Below are 21,368 nucleotides of genomic sequence, written 5' to 3' on the forward strand. Positions count from 1 at the left end.
TAACTGTACACAAAAGCAGAGAATACATTCTTAAAGCTGCAGTGGAATCTGACTTCTACCAGACCTGACTAAGGGAGTGTTTGTGGGTATACACTGATGGCAAAAACATGCAGTATGCATGGTGTTTTCGAGCAGTCAAATTAACTTCTGAACGCGTTCATGTGATTTGTTTTCAGTCATACTCCCACCTGTTTGCTGCCGCCTCACTTGACTAGTGCGATGTTGCTGTTTCTGTTGTCTTCACGTAAAAACAAATCACATGACAAGAATTTCAACTGGCAACAAAAGATTTAAATATGGCTATACTGAGAAACACAGGGACAGAGAGTCATGTAGAGCAAATAGACTTAAACATCACTGTGTGAACTTAAGTGACAATGGTCTGGTATGTAATGGGCATTTCCTTTTTCGCAACATTTATTGGTGAGGTTGCAGATGAATGACTCACCTTACCTCACCACTTCACAGTCACTCCCAAGTGATTCATTGAAGGCTACTGTAAAAAACACAGTGGTCTGAAATGTCAGCCTCTATAACGATGACCCAGCTCCTGATATTTTCTTCTTGTTCAGAAAGAAAGAAAGATATAACAAGTACCGCAAGTGGTCTTAACATGTTCAAGTTTGAAGCGTTGCGAGTCGTCGTGCGCCCACCTCGACACGTGTGCCTTAAGCTCGTCTAACATTCATTCACTCTTTCAAACTTGACGGTTTTTGCATAGCGTCTTCAGCAATAGCCCATCATCAATCATCCCAAGATAGGTTCAGATCGGACCTTTCATTGCAAAGTTATAAGAGTTTTGTTGAGTGTTGCAATAAATCAGAATTTTCGCCAACTTTGGCGCCCCCCATCTTGTACGCCATGTGACATTTAAAAAAACCTTCGATCACTTTCGATCCTCAACTGGTCCACAGTGACCACACCAAAATAACTCAGTTTTCCAAAATAACTTTGTGCACACAACCCACGTTTTCAAAACGCATAAATATGCTGTCGAGAGCCATCATAACTATGCCAAGCCTGTGGGCTGCAGTGTAGGAAGAAGAAGAAGAAAGCCATACAAGCCAATCAGAATCCTCATCGACAACTACAACGACTGACCTCTCACCTTCGATGTATGGACGTAACTATTCAAGTGACAGAGTGACAGCAGCGATGATCGCAACATCCTAAAATTCTCACGCCACTCCTCCGGGACAATAACTGAATTCTCAAAGTTCTCCCACCAGACAGCAGTCCGCCCAGGTCGGACCCAAAACCGGCGATGCTGGCAGTGACGCGATCTGGCTCATGATCAGGTTCTGAAATTGCTAATCTCTGAGCCCTAATACGTCTCTGCTCCTCTGTGTAATATAGGAGCTGTATTTACAAATGCAAAAATGTAAAAATAATCATAACCAAATGTAAAAAGGTGTTTTAGGAGTTTTTAGAAAGAATCGTTTTCAGAGGAGAAATCGCCGTTTGTGAGTAAACGAAATGCACAAACGCAGGGGTAAGTCTCCGTTTTTAAAAATACCCGTGCTAGTGTAAACGTAGCCTGAAGGTGATCGCACAAAAGCTCTAGGTCAAGTACGTACAAATGCCATTGGTGTGAAATGGCCAAAAACTCCTCCGATTTGGCGTGCAATCCAATATGTAGTAGTCCTGTAGGATTCACGTGAAAGTCGTCATCGACTTTTATGACCGTCCCAACCTAATGAACGCGTGTACCAACTTTCGTTCATGTGCGTTTAACCTGACATCAGATGACCTCATAGAAGTTTTCTGCGTCAAATCTTTAGCCCCGCCTTAAAGGTACAATATGTAGTATTTATGGGTTTATATAACCCAAAATCCACTTTTTTATACATATTATGTGCTCCTGCATTGTCTAGTCGCTGTATAATAGTTTTTGTTTCATTTTCGTAGTGTTTCAAAAAGTCATGTTAAATAACATGACCGCGGTACGCGGTTGCATAGCCACTGTTAGCAGCGAGACGCCATGTTTCTACAGGAGCCTGTAAGGACAAACGCGAGAGAACAAATCAAGCGTCTCTTTACTTGTAGCAGAAGTCCCGCCTCCTCTCTCTCCGCTTCGTCTGCTACGGCCGCGGTAGCTCGCCCTCTCCCTCGCCTCACGAACCTCATCTGCTGACACGGAGAAAGACGACGAGGACGACATTTGACCAGCTGCGGATACCGTAGCGCTCAGGGAAGGGAGGGGGTGAGGAGAGCAGCAGGTCTTTGTTGTAAATTTCAGCCTCTCCTCTAGATGGCACTATAAACTACTTACTTCACCGTTAAGTAGTGAAAGGTCCACATGATACTTTGGAATGATTTAATAAACTTTACTACTGGCTCTGGAAACTAGCACAGTCACACATGAGCAGGTAATGACAGGTAAGTGGAAATAGCAACATGCTGAGCCTGAGTCTGAAGTAAAAATCTGTGAGTTTTCGGGCATCTTCAGGCCCTCAAAAATGCGATTTATTTTGAGGAAGAAGAAAAAGAAGAACTCCTTCTTGCACGGTCGTGCTCGAACCCTAATAATGATTTTATCTTTCAATTTCTGTCTGGGTTCTGGTACTGGTTCTGGCGTTAACAATGTGTCAAACTCAAACAACCACACGAAAAACTTGAACTGTCCCTTTACGACGACAATTATTGTGAAAGGTCTTTCCGGATGTGGTTAGTTTGGCGCCGCCTAGCTTGACGCGGCTAGCCAAAACTCAGAATGGTGTGGAGCTGAGGGAAAAGCCGTTAGTTTAGAGGAGAAACTAAAGAGCGTCCATGTCTCGTCCACTCATGACAACACGCTGACAAAGTTTGTTGGCAGCAATGTCGAGAGAAAACACCACCCGGAGTCTGGACAGTATAGACCTCGCTGCGCTGAGAGTAAGGAATCAACTGTTGTCTTCTCTTTTAAAAGAACCCCCTGAGTAAACAGTAGGATGTGGTGGAGGGTGTTCCTTGAAAACTTAACGGTGACTTGAAGCACAGCCGCTGAGATTTGTTTTTCCTTTTAAACTCATTGTCTACAGGTCGACGTGAACTTTTCTCTCTGTCGGAGAAACTTTCACCGTGTGTTAAGTAGTTGTATGAAAAGTGTCGAGCGCTTAATCCTGTCACATCGTATGTTTCTGTGTTGTTTTTTTCCTCTGTCCCGTTTGTTGTCAGTTCACCAGCTCTGCATTGTTTACACACTGCTGTTCTTTTCCTTTGGCAGAATTGTTGAAAAGTTGACTTGCAACAAGTGGACGTGTATTTTAGTGATAGAAACGCTAACAAAAATCACTGTAATGTAGTGATTTTGAACCCAATTCACTTTTTTGTTATTTCTACTGCATTTCTGTAACAGTCATTTGAGAATGGTGTTCATTACCAATCATGTCTCAGTCATGTAATTGCATTATATATATATTTCCTAATGTCAACACATTTGTATAGTCAGTGATGTCAGGGCCTGTAAAATGACACCCTGAAGAAAAATGTCAGTGATTTTCAAGCCTTATTTTCACAACCTGTAGCTCACAATGTTATCCATGCTGGCAGTACCACTTCCTCAGTCCACATCCTACTCAAACACTGCATTGTTCTTCATTTGCCCTCAACACTCACTACAAAACTGTTTGTTATTACTTGTTGGCATGAAGCTGTTGCATAATGGCCTTGTTAAATGTAGAGGGAGACTGGTGAATCAGTGAACAATTCACTGTAGAAACCTTTGCTCTTATTAATGCCTATGCATTGGCTAAGTCACTTCTCAGAGACTTGATACATGCTACTTTATTCAGTGCGGTGCAGATGCAAATGCAAACTGAAGAGACAGACCTTAAGTGTTTTTTTAAGTTATGCTATTCTGTGTATTATTGTTAAACTGTTAAAAGCAGGGGGGAAAAGAACAACAGCCATAAGCTGCCCTGATTTTTGATGTTCTATTTTCATATGTGAGTAAGTAAGTAAGTAATCGTCCATAAAATGTCAGAAAATGTTGCAAAATGTAAAAGTCAATTTAGTGTTGCAAGCTAGAGTTAACACTCTTTCTGTTTGACTCAGTTCTTCCCATTTCACTTTTTTATTGTCTATAATAAGGTCTTTTCTCTCACTATAGGACCCAGCAGGTATCTTTGAGTTGGTGGAGGTGGTCGGGAATGGAACCTACGGTCAAGTGTACAAGGTAGATGCTCTCATGATGCTTCTCTGACCCTCCCCTCCTGAAACACTGCTCTACTGCTTTTATACTAATAATCATGTGATTGTATTGTCCTGTCTCCAGCTAAACACAATCGCGTCTATGTACATTAACGTTGGCTATAAATTAGACTGTTAAAAAAAAAAAGAAAAAAAAAAAAGGCTAAACCATCTGTGATCCATCAGCTGCCGTGTCACATGCAGATGCGGCGCTTTACAGTAACTGACGTGTCACTTGTGGGAAAACACTACAGTTTACTTCCATTTACTTGGCAAGAAAAAACGTTGCAATTCTCAGTTGACTGATATATCCTGTACACACACACATACAAAAACATCAGTATGTGCATCATTTTTTAAAAGGCTCAGGGTGGGGCTCACTTCCTTATCGCAATATCTGTTTGTATGTGTACTAGTGGTTTGTGGTTACGGGAGGTGTTTAGTCTTATTTAGGCCTGTGCAGATGGTTGTGCACTGTGTTCACAGGCTTTTGCTCTCAATCTAACTGTGCCACTGTGACTATATGGACAAGTATCACTTCATGATAACTGATGATTCTGTAAACAAGGCTTTACACCCCTCAGAATTGTAACCTCATTGTTTTACATATTAAGTTTTAGAAAAGTGCTAATACCTGCCATTTTGCAAATAAACTGCATGTAGAAAAATTATAATGCTGTTTATTCACAGTAAAATATTAAAGATAAGTTAGGTTTTCTGCTGAAACTGTGACTCTGCCCAGATCACATGATCTATTAACAGTAAGTTGTTGCTCATTTAAATATTTGTTGTACACGACGTGAACACATCAGTAAACTGCAAAAATAATTGTTACCTTTATACAAAAACATCTGATCTTGCAGAATGATGTCCACTTGGAGTGACTACAGAGTTTTTACACTCCTCTGTGTTTGTGTTTAAACTTGGAACCTAATCAGAGAAGGGATTGTGGATGTGATCCCTAATGTCTGATGAGTCTGTCAGAGCAATTTCAGCAGTTTTTCATCAATTATCTAGACTGGCAGGACACCATAGACTAATTTGTCCCACCACACATTCATAATCAGCCATTTTTTTTCCCCCCTAACTAAGGCTACGTTCAGATTACAAGGCACATTGTTCAAAATCAGATTTGTTCAAATCAGATTTGTATGTCCTCTCGAACAGCATGCACATGGACAAATACCTAGTTTGCATGTTTCATGAGCAACAAGAGAAAATGTTATATTTGTGAGTCCACTCCATATAGAAGCGGTCAATCAGTATGATTAAAGTAAGTTTTATTGATCCCTCATAGAGGAAATAAAGAAGCAAATGCTTTCTCAGCGAATTTGTGGGGGATATTTAGCTCTAGATGGTTGACACTCTGCTCTATTATTGTTTGACAGCTGTGAGAAATCTCAAAATGCATGAGCGTCGGGAAAAAAAGCCACATGGATTCTGATATGACTGTTCTCATTCATGTTGCATGGCTACTAGAGCTGTATAGATAATGACATGAGACAAGATATTGTCTTGTGATAAGGTATCTGTGATGGCTTTTCATGGTTTTAAAGGCTGATGCATTGATCATTATACATTAAATAATATATATATATTGATGAAAACACTTATTTATGTTTTTGTACATTTGTTTCTAACACGTGTTTCATTTGCCTCTTGCTCAAACTTTTCAATTCAGTTATTAATCCACGCAGGCAGTCAGGACTTATTATTTCAGCTGCAGCTGTGCATGTTACCTGTGAGTGACCTGTGTGTGTGTGTGTGTGTGTGTGTGTGACTGACTGACAGAAAGTGGGTGTGAGCCTTGATTGCCACTTGATTTCCTGAAAGAGGAAATGTTGCAAGAGAGGCACAGGACAGCCAAAGGCCTGTGTTGGCCTTTGCACAAGGTTCTGTTACACAGCAGTAGAAAAATCAAACATTTCATACTGTGACTCCCATTCATTGATGTTTTAACAAATGGAAAAGTCCATATTGGGCAGTTCCATTCAGAGGGACTTGGGCAATAATTTTTGTGTTTGTCATGATGATGACAAACCACAACCAGTCGTTTTTAGTTTTTTTATGAACCTTTTACTTTTGCTGTGTTTCCGTCGTGGTACGGTATGGTTTTGAGTGGTAAAAAACCTGGGTCAGGCTTGCCTTTTGACTGAGAATAGTATACTTGGTAGGTGGTGTGGGCTTTGCCACACCAGCGTGACGTCGTAACAGTGTGACGACAACAAATGACATCGAATGCGAAGACGTCAAGTCTTGTATGAGAAAAGACAGCAGGCATTGAAGAAACACCGGTTGCAAGGGAGTGATGTTTCTCTATTACCCAATCCGCTGACTGTCATGAGTGGTACCTACTGTTCTCCTTTGGTATCCCAAGGGAAGCGTGCAAAAGAATGGTTGGGGCTGGTTATGTTTGTACTATTCTGAATGTTAATGCAAAAAAAATTACCAAACTGAACTTTTCCACTCCACTGGATTGTTTTGTAACAGTAATTATGATAATGCTACTAATTATTTTTGCTGTGAATAGCTCAAATTGTCACTGACCTTCACCAATAATATCATATATTATATTATTATATATTATATATATATATTAGGGCTGTCAAAATTAACGCGTTAACGCAGGATGATTAATTTGTGGAATTAACGCATTAACGCACTTTCTCACTTTAATCGTGATACGGGTAGACGTGCAGTTTATGAACAGGCAAGGCAGTCAACTGCTTAGGGGCCCGAGCCGATAGGGGGGCACCCGACACTCGGAGCCTGAGGGCTGTTGCTTAAATGCATCAGTGACCAGCCTCATCCCCGTCCCCCTTAAACAACAATGACATCTCAGTAGGAAACCCCACTAAAGGGGCCCCACGTCACCTCACGTTAACCTGTGTGAAGTTATCGTTCTGCATGTTGTAAATGAAGCTGAAGGAAAATGAAGAGGAGTTATCAGGTATCAGGTAGTTAGAAGAGGAAGAAAAAAAAGAGGATGAAGAAAAAAGAAAGAAAGACACACAGTTGTAAGTGGAGCTACTGGTGCAGATAAGGATATAATCATAACATTAACAGTCATTTTCTAACTAACGGGGACACAGACAGCAGCTAACATTAGCGTCAGAATGCTAGCTGACGTCTGTATCGGAACCAGATACCGATACTGGATCGGATCGGCCCCATCCCTATTTATAATGTGAGTTATTTACAGTGCAATGTGTATGTGTAATGTTTTTTCAAAGTTATTTACAGTATTTTATTGTTCTTTACATTTATATTTTTATATACTTTATTTATCTCTCCGTTCCTACAACAATATAAAGAGAACATTTGATTGAACATTTTTTCTGGCAAATTTACGAATGGTAATTAATCGTGATTAATCGTGATTAATCCACAGCTACCCTGTGATTAATCTGATTAAAAAATGTAATCTTTTGACAACCCTAATATATATATATATATATATATATATATATATATATATATATATATATATATATATGTTGATTATTCAAATCATGTTTTTGTCAAATATTCTTCTTTTCACTGAAGCACAGTGGGAAACCCAAGCAGGAACTGAACTGGACTGATAGAACAATGACTTCCACTACACTAACACACACATACAAACACACACATGGCCCCCAAAGAAAACACTTGGTTGTTGATTGATGTGTGTGCTGGAGTTGCTGACGTAGCATCTGGGCTTTTCCCTCTGTTTATTTATATGTGTGTTTTACTTTCATTACAGTGCAGTTTAAGCAATTCATAAGAGCGACCCTGTTGGCACAAGCTAAAAACTCCGAGCGTAGATCAATTGAAAGCTAGTTTCGAATCCGTGTTTCCCATTAATTATATACGCTGTGGCAGCCCTCCATAGTCTCATTTGACCTGCCACAGTTCCATAATGAAACAAAAATGTTTCTAACAGATGCCATAATAACACGAGAGATCATAACTGACTGTGTACAGTGTAGCGTTGGGCAGATGAGCAGTGTCATTATCCATCATTGCTGGCTGGTCTACATCAAAATGTGGAGTCACCTCACTTCCCTTACACACACAGACACACACACCACACACACACACTCAGGTTTGCACAGCTAACAGCTATAGATCTACACAGAACAAACATTGAATCGTAATAACTAGCGGTATTGTGGTCACTGTACAATAGGGATGCAACGGTACAGTTTTCCCACGGTTGGTATGCATCACGGTTTTTGGGCCACGGTATCGGGGCAGGTTCGATATCTTAATATGAAACTACTCAGACTAGCAAAGGCAATATTGCACTGTAAAAATAATTAAAAGCACAGATATAATCAAACCTCAAACGTTATTTTAACAATAGTACACTATCAGATCAAATGAAACGGCAAACATAAAACCACACAAATTAAAAATAAAGTTTAGTGCTATCCAATAAAAATAAACAACATTTTAACCCACTCTCAGGAACTACAACTACAAATACACCATGCTGCTGCAAGTGAAAGAGACGGGTGATGACGCTTGCTCACGGTGGCGCTGTAGAGCGAGTGTCGAATATCCAACTTCAAACCAACTTCAGTGCGCTGCATAACAGACACTTTCACACCGTGGTTTGTTTGTTGACATTCATTTTCTCATTCCACTTTTACGAAGACGGTGCCGCTTCAAACTTCCTTTTTTCAGAGTCTCGTTCACTCGCGCTGATTGACGCTGAAAGGGGCATGAGCAGAGGCTGCGCTCATGTCTCTGCTCCTGAGCTCCCAATGAGTAACATTAAGCGAGAGAGCAAATTACTTGATGCCTGGGAAATGCTAATTCCAAGATCTCTGGCTCACCAAAGAAAATTATGGAAAAAGGCTGACTTGTCCAAGATCTCAAGGACAATGACTTGGCCAAACGCAGAGCGTGCTGCACATCAGTAAAAGTGGACAGCACATTCGGTCCTTGAATTTGAGGGAATTGTCAACCAAGGCGTGGGAACCCTGACTACTGGTCCTGACAGGGTTAGTCTTAATGTCAGATAAAGCTCCTAAAGAGCTAACAAATACAAGCGCACACAATGCTCTGCAACATGAGTCAGTTAATTAGTTATTAATTCAAGAACACACACAGTTAATTTGAAAATTAGAAAGTTTGAAATCAAAAATTCCATTCTGACTACCTTCATATGCACACAGTAACATGCATAAATGCTGCTTTCATTCAAAAGTTTATTTGACAGTGATTGGGTTTTTATGATCTGTTTTGTGAATTTGATATTTTGTTTTATGCGTTATTTTTATTCAAAATACACAAGTGTGCTGAAGTGCAGACACAAAACCAGAGAGAAAGGCAATTAGTGTTACATTTTTTTGTATCATACTGTATATCGGCCATTGGCTGCACTGATTTTTAAAGATTGTTATTGGCCATAGAAATGTCCATATCAGTTGACCTCTACACCAAACCATAATTATCCACTGTCTGTTTTTTGGAAAATCGTTTGTGGTCCAAATTCTTCATGTTGTCGTACTCAGGTGATATGAAATTCCATGTACCCTCATCATGTTTCAAAATCATGTCTAATGTGAACGCCCCTTTACAGCTGATATACATTCAACCTCAGGGTTGTAGTAATTACTAATTACTTTGGCTCATCTTGCAACATACCATGGGTCAATTTTGCCAGTCAGTGAAACCCCTGTGTCAGTGGGTATGAAGTGAGGCTGGAGCAAAGCCTCAAGAGCCTGTTAGCCTCATTTCCATTTAAATTCAGTGGAACAGTCTCCTCGTCAGCAGACTAGCAGTCCTGACATGCTAGGATGGATACAGTTAGAGGAGGTGGAGAGGCAGATGGGGAGGAGTGAGGGCCTCAGAAAACAATTAGACCTTTTTATCCAAATAGCCCCAGAGACTGAAAAATCACTTGCTACTTAGGAACTCAAAGAATATTCAGTTCATTTTTCAAGAGCTGTAATGATTAGAGACACGACAGCAATAACACATCAACAACAAAAAAAACCTGTGAAATTTTAGGACATAAACGCTGCACGAAAGAAGAAAACAAGTCACACTGTTGTTGTGAAAGACCTGTTTGAATTAATGTTAGAAAAAAGTGCACATGTGGTAAATGATGGAGAATTTTAGGATGATCTAATAGGATGTTTGTTGGCTGCTTTAGTTGGTGTCAGTAATGAAGCGTGAGCTTGACCAATGTGACATTCAATGCTGCAAACTCCACCCATATGTTCTTCGGCAGATCAGAGAGTGATGCTTTAGGAGCTGCTTTTAGCTGATTTTAAGGGGGAAGAGCAAAAAGTGGACTCGGATCTTTGCATTCCTTACAAGTTCATTAAACTCCCTTTTTCCATTTGCAAAAAAAATCCACATATTCATGACTTAGGTCTTCAATGGGAATGGATACAATCAACTTTGATTTCTGGGTTTAATGACTCTGGGGAAAAAAACTTATCACGATATGCTTTTTTATATAATTCGATCTTGTTATAAATCATGATATAAATTAAAACAATAAATAATCTGGATATCTACAGGCTATAGCAGGCTTTAAAGCTCTGCATGCCCGGCAATTTTTTTTGGGGGGGGGACACCCTCAAAAAATCCTAGCTAAAAGCCGGCATACAATTGACTATAAATATGGGCAAATTTAGATATGATGATATCCAAAATCTATGACCTAATCTTGTCTCCTGTCACGATACAGATATATAGTGGTACCTGTAAATGTTCATGATTTTCCTATATAAATCATTGTTTGTTTGAATAAGAAATTTCAGTTAAATATATCATATAGGAGACAAACACAGTGATGTTTGAGAAGAAATAAAGTTCATATGATTTACAGATCATCATGGTCATCTCAGTGATCCTTGACCTCCATACACAGGTGAATCCAATCATGAGAAAGGGTATTTAATTGTAATTGTTTCTCCTCTTTGCCTCTTCGCTGAGGAGTGGCAACATGGGAGCATGAAAACAATGATTGTTTGACATCATGGTTTAGGGGAAGGATACAGAAAGCTATCTCAGAGATTTAAGCTCTCAGTTTCAACTGTAAGAAACACTGTGAGGAATTGGAAGACCAGTTCTAGTTAAGGCCTGAAGTGGCAGACCAAGAAAAATCTCAGATAAGCAGAGGTGAAGGATGGTGAGAACAGTCACAGTCAACTCACAGACCAGCTCCAAAGACCTACAACATCATGGTGTTGCAGATGGTGTCACTGTGCATCGTTCAACTATTCAGCGCACTTTACACAAGGAGATGCTGTATGGAAGAGTAATGCAGAAAAAGCCTTTTCTCTGCACCCGACCAAAAACAGAGTCGCTTGAGGTATGCTGAAGCACATTTGGACAAGCCAGCTTCATTTTGGAATAAGGTGCTGTGGACTGATGAAACTAAAATAGAGTTATTTGGGCAAAACAGGGGCGTTATGCATGGCGGAAAAAGAACACGGTTTTCAAGAAAAACACTTGCTACCTACAGTAAAATTAGGTGGCGTTTCCATCATGCCATGGGGTTGTGTGGCCAGTGCAGGGACTGGGAATATTTTTTAAGTTGAGGGTCACATGGATTCCACTCAATATCAGCAGATTCTGGAGAACAATGTCCAGGAATCAGTGACAAAGTTGAAGTTCTGCCGGGGCTGGATCTTTCAACAAGATAACAACCCTAAACACTGCTCAAAATCTACTAAGGTGTTCATGCAGAGGAACAAATACAACGTTCCGGAATGGCCATCTCAGTCCCCAGACCTGAATATTATTGAAAATGTGTGGTGTGATTAAAAGCGGACTGTCCATGGTCGGAAACCATCAAACATGAATGAACTGGAGATGTTTTGTAAAGAAGAATGGTCCAAAATACATTCCGCCAGAATCCAGACTCTAATTGGAAGCTATAGGAAGCGTTTACAGTCTGTTATTTCTGCAAAAGAATGATGCACACATTTTTGTGGTGCATAAACTTATGAACATGCCTAATTTTGTTTCAAAAATTCTTGCACACTATGTAAATCATATAAATGTGTTTCACCTCTCAAATATCACTGTGTTTGTCTCCTGTATGATATATTTAACTGAAATTTCTTATTCAAACAACCAATGAATTATAAAAGAAAATCATGAACATTTACAGGGGTGCCCAAACTTTTGCATACCACTGTAATATCAATATATTGCCCACTGCAGTGGTCCAAACATGTTTTTTTTCTCTTCTTCTTCTTTGTTTTGGCTGTCTATATGCTGAGTCGACACCTTTTCCAGTACAATATAGTGGTCTAAATTTGTTCAGTTGCTGGCATGTTGCTGAGTTTGAAACAGGGGACTGAAGTGAACGATATAAAAGAGTACCATTGTAACACTGTCACTGGTCTCCATGGTGCTTTCGCTTGTGTTTCCTGCTTCTGTTTGTGACATCGTACATGTTCTGACCTGATATAAACGTCAATCCTCAGTGATCCTATGACAAGAGTTCATACCAAGTCTGAATGAAATCTTTGTGATCTGATCTGAAGACACATTCAAGTGCATTGTGTCCATTCAGGCCTGTTTGATCAGATCATTCAGTCTGGAACTCTGGATACTGATACCAAGTCTCCTTGAAAAGGTCCAGAAAAGTTCCTGCAGTCAAAAAAGGAAATGTCCAGCCTCAAGACCAAAAACAATTACCTCTTTCTCTTCTCTTCTCTTCTCTCACATGGACAATGTATGTTTTTTCCAACTCTCTCTCTCTCTCACACACACGCACACACACACACACACACACACACACACACACACACACACACACACACACACCCCCACACACACACACACCCCGACAGACAGACACACTCACACACATGCACACATTAGTATTAAAAGATGTATTATGTTCAGTAGTAATCACATGGCAGTAGTAAGCTCATGGTGGTTGTGTGGCCCCAAGACAAAGAAATACAACCCTTACATGTGGGTTAAACAGTTTCACAGGAATTTCTTGTATTTTTTGATTTGCTGTGAATTACCAACAGTCCAATCCTGGGGTTCTGAAGAATTATTGACATATTTAAAGAAATATTCCTCAGAACTGTTCACAGTCTAACCCTTTTCAAATAAGCATGAAGTTGCTGAGCTGCTTTATTGGGCTTTTGGTGCAATACCGTGATGAGACATAATGTGCAGGCTTTTGTCACACACACACACACACACACACACACACACACACACACACACACACACACACACACACACACACACACACACACACACACACACACACACACACACACACACACACAGTCAGGGCGTTTCCCTGTTTGCAAAAGGAACTTCCCTTCCCTGGCTCTGCAAGCCAATGCTTTATCCGTGTGTGCGTCTGTGTGTTTTTGCGTGTCACAATATGAAAATGCTACTCTGGCCAAAAACTTAAAGATTCCATTTTTTTTATTCATCACTTTGAAAAGGGGTGGGGTAGCTCAGTGATTAAGACCGGTACCCCGTGTGCAGAGACATCATAGTCACAAGTTTAATTCCACCCCTGGCAGGTTGTACTCACTACCCTTGTAAGTCGCTTTGGATAAAAGCATCTGCTAAACGACATGTAATGTAATGTAATGTAGAGTGATTGTGGTCAAGTCATGTTTAAAACATATATCACACAAATCTGTCATTTTAATCAGGCATTCGGTAAAACATGGTGACCAGTAAACCATGTGGACACAGTGTGGACTATGTGTGGCAATAAAACAGCTGGCTGCTATGCAGTTCCTAGACTGTGTCACTTCCTCAAATGTTTCTAGTTTCAGTATCGTCACTTCTCTTTCTGTTGCCCACATATCATTCTCATCTTAATCATAAGAGCTAATGTGCTGACCACAGTATGAAAAACGCTGCTACTACACTGGAAATCAAACTCTGAAAGGCTTCATTTTGAAAGAACATTGCCAAAGAAGTTGGTGTTGAAATATTTTTTCTTCATACAATAGCACATTTAAGCAATGAGTTCTCCTTTTTCACTGTACATATGATTTGAAATCTCCACATATTCAGTTTGTATTTTAAAATGAATCTTTTGCACAGCCGAGGTGGGTGGAGGGATGAGCTGAGGGAAAATAGAAGAGAGACAGGAAACATCCTCCATCATCGCCAAGATTTGCTTCATCTGTGTGTTAGAGGGGGAGAGAGAGAGGGAGACAAAAGAATGTCATGGAGAGAAAAGAGAGAGGAAAGTGAGTGAGGGTATAGGAAGGAAGGCAGAGGTGAAAGGCAGGGATCCAGAGAGGAGGAGAGGAAGGAAGAGGGAGAGAGACAAATGAAAACTGGAATAGAGAGAGGAAGGCAGTTTTCCCATGAGGCTTGGTGCCATTGATAGCACTGATTGCCCCAAAGAGAGAGAGTATGTTTGTGTGTGTTAGGGGGAGATCACGAGAAGAAGAACAAGTGAAACTCCACTGATATTCTTGGAGGAGCTGCCCTCCTTACTGTACTTGAAATATCAAAACTATAATTAAAAGTCCACCTGTGTTTCCTGCTGACCTTCCACAGAGTTACCACAAATCAGACACTGAACAAAAGAATAAATCTAATTTAATGAAGGCTGAAATATTCAAGCTTTTCATCATTATCGCTGAATCTTTCACTTCCTTGAATGCAATGTATGTCATTTTGCTTCAGGCTCATAAATACATTAATACCTTCTTAAAGTGCACAGCCAAAGTTTGTAGCAAAGGCTTTCTGATAAACTGATACTGTAACAGCAATGACATAGTCAGGCCTGTTGTCTACCCTACTGTATGATTAAAAAGTAACATAATCATTTTCTACTAGATGGCTGGGCTGAATGGCCTCTATCAGAAGGTCTCTTCCATCATTTCACCTTAAAAGGAAGTGTTCAAATGAAGACACTGAGAGCCCTCCACTATATCTCATGGGGTCCCAAAATAAATCAATGCTCAAAATGCTCATTATGTTAATACTATTCAGTGTTTATGCTCTTCATTTACAGCTAATCGCAACATTTTGTTTAATCATAAGAATCAGGTTTTTATTCATATTTAATATTTATCCATTGTAAAACCTGTATCTTTAATGCAACCCTGTGTTTAAATGGTACAGATAGATGTGTTCAAGACTAGTTTGAATCATATCAGAATTTGGATTTCAGAAAGCCTGACTGTGTGATGCAAAGTTTGAATGACTGCCTGAACCTTTACTCCCCATCATGATAGAACAAAACATATGCAGCCATGTGCAGAACCCAGCACTGGACCACATAATTTCTATGGATTACCCAGTCTATAGGGCGGAGAACAAAACTTGGTACTTCTAATGACATAGACAGAGTTATGTTGAAACTACTACTGATCGCTTGGTGCCAAATTGTGGTACCCAAAGACACATTTATGGGTGTGTTCACACCTGCCTGGTTTAATGTGGTTAAATCAAACCTGTTTCCCCCCATTAGTACGGTTTGTTTGGATCAGTGTGATGCAGATCAACAACCAAACTTGGGTCCGCTTGAAAGAGGTGGTGTCAGACTGCTTGCAAATGAACTCCGGTGCAGTTCATAACTGGTGTGAACTCTATCTGCACCTTTCACTGGAAGTATAGTATTAACAGCTACAGCCTCAGTGTTCTCATTCACATCTACAAGTGGGGAGAAGGGAGGATGTGAAGGAGAGTCTGGCAGTTCCCAATTCTTCCTCCTCTACAGGCAAACTAGCACAGTTTGCCACGCATCATCATCCTATAGCGCCCTAAAGCTGCAGACTCGCCACTGTTTCTCACCCACGGATTTCTATTGTTGTAGCTTACCTGAACCAGAGCCTGATGCAGTTATGTTAAGCTGCTCTGGATGCAAGTGAGAGTTAATATTATAATATAATATTTGCACTGCACAATTTTTTTTATTTAATATCTTTATTATAGATATTAAATAAAAAGCCTGTTTGTCCTTCTACTGTGATCTGGCAACACAAATCTGGTGGCCCAGGGATCAAATCATAAGGTTAAAAACTATGTAAACTATAGACATCTCAGCTTCACAGAGCCAACAATAGCTGACTGGAGGATTGTTTTTGTCTTCATAAATGACAGAGTGCTATCTGCAGAAAAGGCGAGAAACAAAGATATTATTCACTGTGGCTGCTCCCTCTGTCCTGTGTGTATGTGTGTGTGTGTGCAATGGAGGTGGTTTTTGAGAAGTGTATAAAGTGCTGAAAAGGGGTACCAGTATTGGAACCTTACATACAGTACCAGTACCCAAATCTTGCTCATCAGCAGCATTTACAGTGATGATAAGCGAACAAATTGATAGATTGACCAGATTATCTCTCATCCCCACAATCATCAGCATTTTAACCAATAATTAAAGTGATGTCACACAGTAACAATGATGTTTTCTCACTGGGTCAATAGCTGTACTCATCGAGAAGAGTCACAAGACACATGCACACTGCACTCACATTAACAGAGTATTTTGTTCTGCAGCATTATTCTCAATATAATAGAAACCAGTGTAAACCTCTCAACCATGTAGTGCCAGCCAGTGGAAGTTCCATGTGAATGGAAAGGGGGGTAAAACTGTGTTGCTTCTCTGTGATTTATACTGCGCACACACACAAATGTACATGCACACAGTATTTTGTAGCGCTGTTTTTACATGCAGTTTATAGAGGGGAGATGTCGCTAACAGGCTCTGTAGCGGACAGCAAGAAAGACTCAGAGGAGGGAGGGAGTGTGAGATTAAAACAACTTGAGAGAGGAGCAGAGCGATTCAACATGAGTGCTTCATTTATCTCCCCGCTGTCTGCATTATAAATGTCTCTCTCCTCTCTAATTTGCATTTGTATGAATATATTGTTGTAACCTTTTCACTGACACAACATTTGTAGTGTTTCCTTTATCCTGTTATATTGTGTGTTAGTGACAGACTGTTTTGGAGATGACATTGGTGTGTCTGGCTTTATTTTTGTGTTTGATTGCATGCACTTTGTCATATGATGTGCGTTCAATTCTCTCAACAACAAGTTTACTGTACCTCAACATCCATAGAGCCCCGTGGGTGAGGGTGTGTGTGTGTGTACGTAGGTGTGAGGACAGATTCCTATCTTTGTGAGGGCATTTTGATTGGTTCTCACAACTTTTACAGGTAAACTTGGGCTTAGATTGGGGTTAAGGTTAGGTATTTAATTGTGAATGGAAGTCAATGCAGTGTCCTAAGAAGACTAGCTGTGCAAACCTGTGTGTGTGTGTGTGTCTGTGCAGATTGTTAATAGCACAGTTGTGAGAAGAGCATTTCACAATTGGAAGTTGTGGTGGCAGTACTGCCGGCAGACACCGTTAAGTCTAAAGGAACAGGAAGGCCATTTCCTTATTTATCACAGTCAAGCCCGAGGCTGCATGAATGTCACTGTTCTTTGTAATTATGGAGACAATGTCCTTTACTTGGGGAACAGAATCAAGTCCAGACTGGACAGGCCCTGTGAGTCAGATGCAGTAGATCTCGCATCCAAAATGAAAGAGAGAAATATGTGTGGGGAAAAAAAATATCAGCAAGGTAACTGTAAGTAATCAGATAAGGAGTCTGCTTCACAGCTATTTGTTCAGCAACATGTTCAGTTCATGTTTGTATCAGTGTTCTTTGCGCTAAAACATTAACATGCACTTGGCTTGAGGATGAATTGTTCTACTTTTTTTTTTTTTTTTTTTCAATTGAAACAAACACGTTATATTTGTAAATGTAGTGATTCCAATGATTCTGTATTTCTTGTGCTCCCAAAAAGGCCTACATAGTGTTATGGATGTACAGTATTTCAGGTATTCATGTTAAGACCTTATCTACAACTACAGTGATAATCATGAGCAGACCAATAATACATAACAGAGGTTTAAAGCTGAAGACCATCAAATCTGTTGAAATCCTCTTCATTTACTGATAGCCATCAGTAAATACATTTATTTGGAAAAAAGGAGAAAAACATTTTTTTCTCTCAAAAAGAAGACATAAAAAGCCCATACATTGCTGCAAAGGGGTCACCGTCTCTTCTGCTATGGAACTGTTAGGACATTTTTACAGATTTAGCAAAGTTCCCCTTTGCTTTAATGTGGATGAAACATAAAGTATTTACTATCCGCTATTCCACTGAGATTTCCTTCATTTATGGTCATTTCGTGATTGCTGACCTGGACAATTGCACACTTTTCACACTATTAATGCATAAACACATTTGGAATGCATCCAGACATTATTCTACACATGTAACCCATGCTGACCTGACGTCACACAGCGACATTTGCAGACCCTCGTGATGAGGTGGAGACGACAAGTCATTTTGGTTTTTTTATAAAGCATGATATATTTCACTGGATACTGGAAGTGATTGATTTACTTGCAGTTAGAAAAATAACATTGCTGAGTTTAGGTCTTTGAAACTGGAGAAGACTGCAGATGAGGAAATAGTTGATTTAGACACAGGTTTCAACACAGTGCTATCACATTATACAGGGCTGACGGTATTATGGAGAAATACGTGTTCTGAGCAATATTTCTCTGAAGAGCAATAATCTGAAAAGCATTTGTTTCGTAATTAAAGTACTATTCTAAAGCTCCTCTTTTGTTTTATCTGCAACTTTCTGTCTTGGACTGAATATTGATTCATGAAGTGTAGCTTGATTTGTCATACCCTCCCTCTCGCTCTCTCTCTCACACACACACACACGCACAAGCACACACACACACGCACGCACAGTTTAAAGGTCTATGGACCAGCTCCCCTCGTATCTTGTCAATTTTCTGGCTCATGACAAGGTTTTCAATTTTCCTCTTCGCACCTGACTGCACTGTAGAGATCAGCCTCAGTGTGCGGGTTTGCTACCTCTTCTCATCTCACGTCTTGTCTTGTTCTTTCTGTCTGTGCCTCTGATGAGAAAATGAAAGTGTGTAGACATAGCTGAGTCCACAAGTATTGAAAAAAATAATCTCACAATCCAGGTATTAATTCCAAAGTTGTATTATTTTTTGTACATGTTAGATCAGGATTGTTGGGTTGATTGCCTACTATACATCAGTGCACAGTTTGTGTTGCAAGTTCGAAAACATATGAACTATGAAAGAGATTTTGTTGCCAGAATTGACAATTTAGTGACATATGTTTGGTTTGAAATGGATAGCCAAGTTTACAGAGTAAATGCCTGTAAAATATCAATTAGCATATGTTAGGCTCAAAGAAGAAGCAGTAATTCTCAAAACTGAAATGATGCACATTATTAACAGTATGGAAAGACGAAAATATAGTTTGTTAAGAGCATTTTTTACATTTTATTCCCAGCATCTCACACACATTTGCATCGTGAAAGTCTTTTGTAACAAGTTAGTGATTAAAGACAATGTTGACACTATTACCAGACAGCTTTTGTTAGCTTGAGGCAGCTCACAAATCTGTTTTTTTTCTCTGACTGAAGATGTTTTAAGACAAGAAGTAACACATTTTTTTTAACTCTAGAACACCATTGTCAGGTGGTTTTCACCCAAGCAAATAAATGTATGTGATTTTCATGAAAACCAAGTTTTCATCTTCATTATTTTTATTATTATTTAATTGTTTTTGTTCCAAAATTCCTAATTTCCCAGTAATTTTGGAGCATTTTTTTATGGTCCCCTCTTGATGCTTTTCTTTCATTTTGTTAGACATGACACAGTTTAAAATAAAAGAACAATACTCAAATTTGTCATGTATTGTCATGTTTTGATATATTTTGATGACAGGTAAGTAAAAATCACCCGGCGTTAGTGATGGTGTTTTGAATTTGAGCGATAGTATTCTAGGGTTAAAAAAAACAAAAAACAAAGATATTCTTTTACTGAATTAGTCATTTGTGTACCATATTGGATAGAAGATAAAGACACATTTTTTTGTCCTGATATGCATTTGCTTAGATGAAAATTGGTCCTAGGCCAAACTAACTTCCTGACCCCATCTGTATTCTGCCTCTATTCACATCAGACCAAAAATGAGTGCACCTCAATTTTTTGTCGTACTGCAGCGTCTAACATTTCTTGGACTGATCTTCCCTAATGTCTATCTGCAAAACCTGTGTTCTCCATCTATATTCAATTGGATTATTTGTTGACTATTCAAATGCTGAGCGGAGCAGCATTCGAGATGCATTATTTGCATACGTTGGGCTGAGAGGACCAATTTTAAGATCCATTAAGTAAACTATTACATTTAGTCAGTTCTGCAAAAACATACACAATCAACTAACTACATGTTTATTGCTTAACTAATGAACTTTCTATAATCAAATCTATAATAGAAAATTCATCCCTAACTCATAGACGCTCTGTTTAATTTTTCGCTGTCATTTAAATGCCTATGATTGATATTCTTGTCAAACGTAGGATCATCCCACTGACTCTGTTGTTAAAAGTGCTACTGAATGCACCTGGCCATGGTTTCATTTTGTGGTGTGCTATCTAAAACTGTCCACGTTGAGGGAAGTTATTGTTTAAGGTGGGATGTTCATTCTTCTGTATCTACTGTGATCTTAAGCCTGTTCCTCATGTGTCCCACCAGGGTCGTCATGTCAAGACAGGCCAGCTGGCAGCTATCAAAGTCATGGAAGTCACAGAGGTAAAAAACGAACACATTTCACACATACTGTACCTTCACCTCTACTTTCAGCTTCTCTGTTCTGTTGGTTTCCTTTGATGAATATTACAGTGAAATGTCAAGTCCCTTGTGTCTCATCATGATCAGCAATGGTCGAGTGGTATAAAAAATGCATGACATACATCTTTCATGACTCACACATGATATTACACTGATGTACAGTATTTCTATGTGTAATTAAGTCTATCTCCTTGGTTAGAGTTGGGGTTCGGAATTAGAAATATTTTCATGAAAGCTTCACAATTAGGTTAAAAAGGCAGTGGACTGTTCTATCTAGTTATTTTATGTTTCATGAGAGAAATATTATCAGGTATCAGGTATTCAGGTAAATATGATGGCACAAATTGATCTGCTCTATTTTTTTTATTGTGGTTGCCACTGCGGATGATCCACATATTTGATATTTCTAAGCCACATGCCTTCCCTGATGCAACCCTCCCATTTATCCAGGCTTGGGACCGGCACAATGAATACACTGGATGTGGCCACCTTGTGGCTGGGATCAATTTAGAGTTTATTAACTGTGACATGGCAGGAACTCGAACCCGCAACCCCTCA

The 21,368-nt window shown here is 39.5% G+C and overlaps 1 protein-coding gene across 3 annotated transcripts in view; it reads left to right on the top strand.

The window, feature by feature from the left end:
* Window positions 1-2,756: 2,756 nt before the first annotated feature.
* Window positions 2,757-21,368, top strand: part of LOC310940874 (mitogen-activated protein kinase kinase kinase kinase 4) — a gene marked incomplete at its 3' end in the record, with an annotated part of 64,527 nt that continues 45,915 nt past the window's right edge. For all 3 annotated transcript variants that reach the window (XM_083905910.1, XM_083905912.1, XM_083905911.1), the window contains exons 1-3: window positions 2,757-2,874; window positions 4,091-4,156; window positions 20,715-20,771. In XM_083905910.1, the coding sequence (XP_083762036.1) occupies window positions 2,818-2,874; window positions 4,091-4,156; window positions 20,715-20,771 (180 nt within the window). In that variant the 5' untranslated portion in view covers window positions 2,757-2,817. The remainder of the gene's footprint in view (window positions 2,875-4,090; window positions 4,157-20,714; window positions 20,772-21,368) is intronic.

Source organism: Microchirus variegatus (assembly GCF_963457635.1).
Source record: "Microchirus variegatus genome assembly, chromosome: 19".
Lineage (NCBI taxonomy): Eukaryota > Metazoa > Chordata > Actinopteri > Pleuronectiformes > Soleidae > Microchirus > Microchirus variegatus.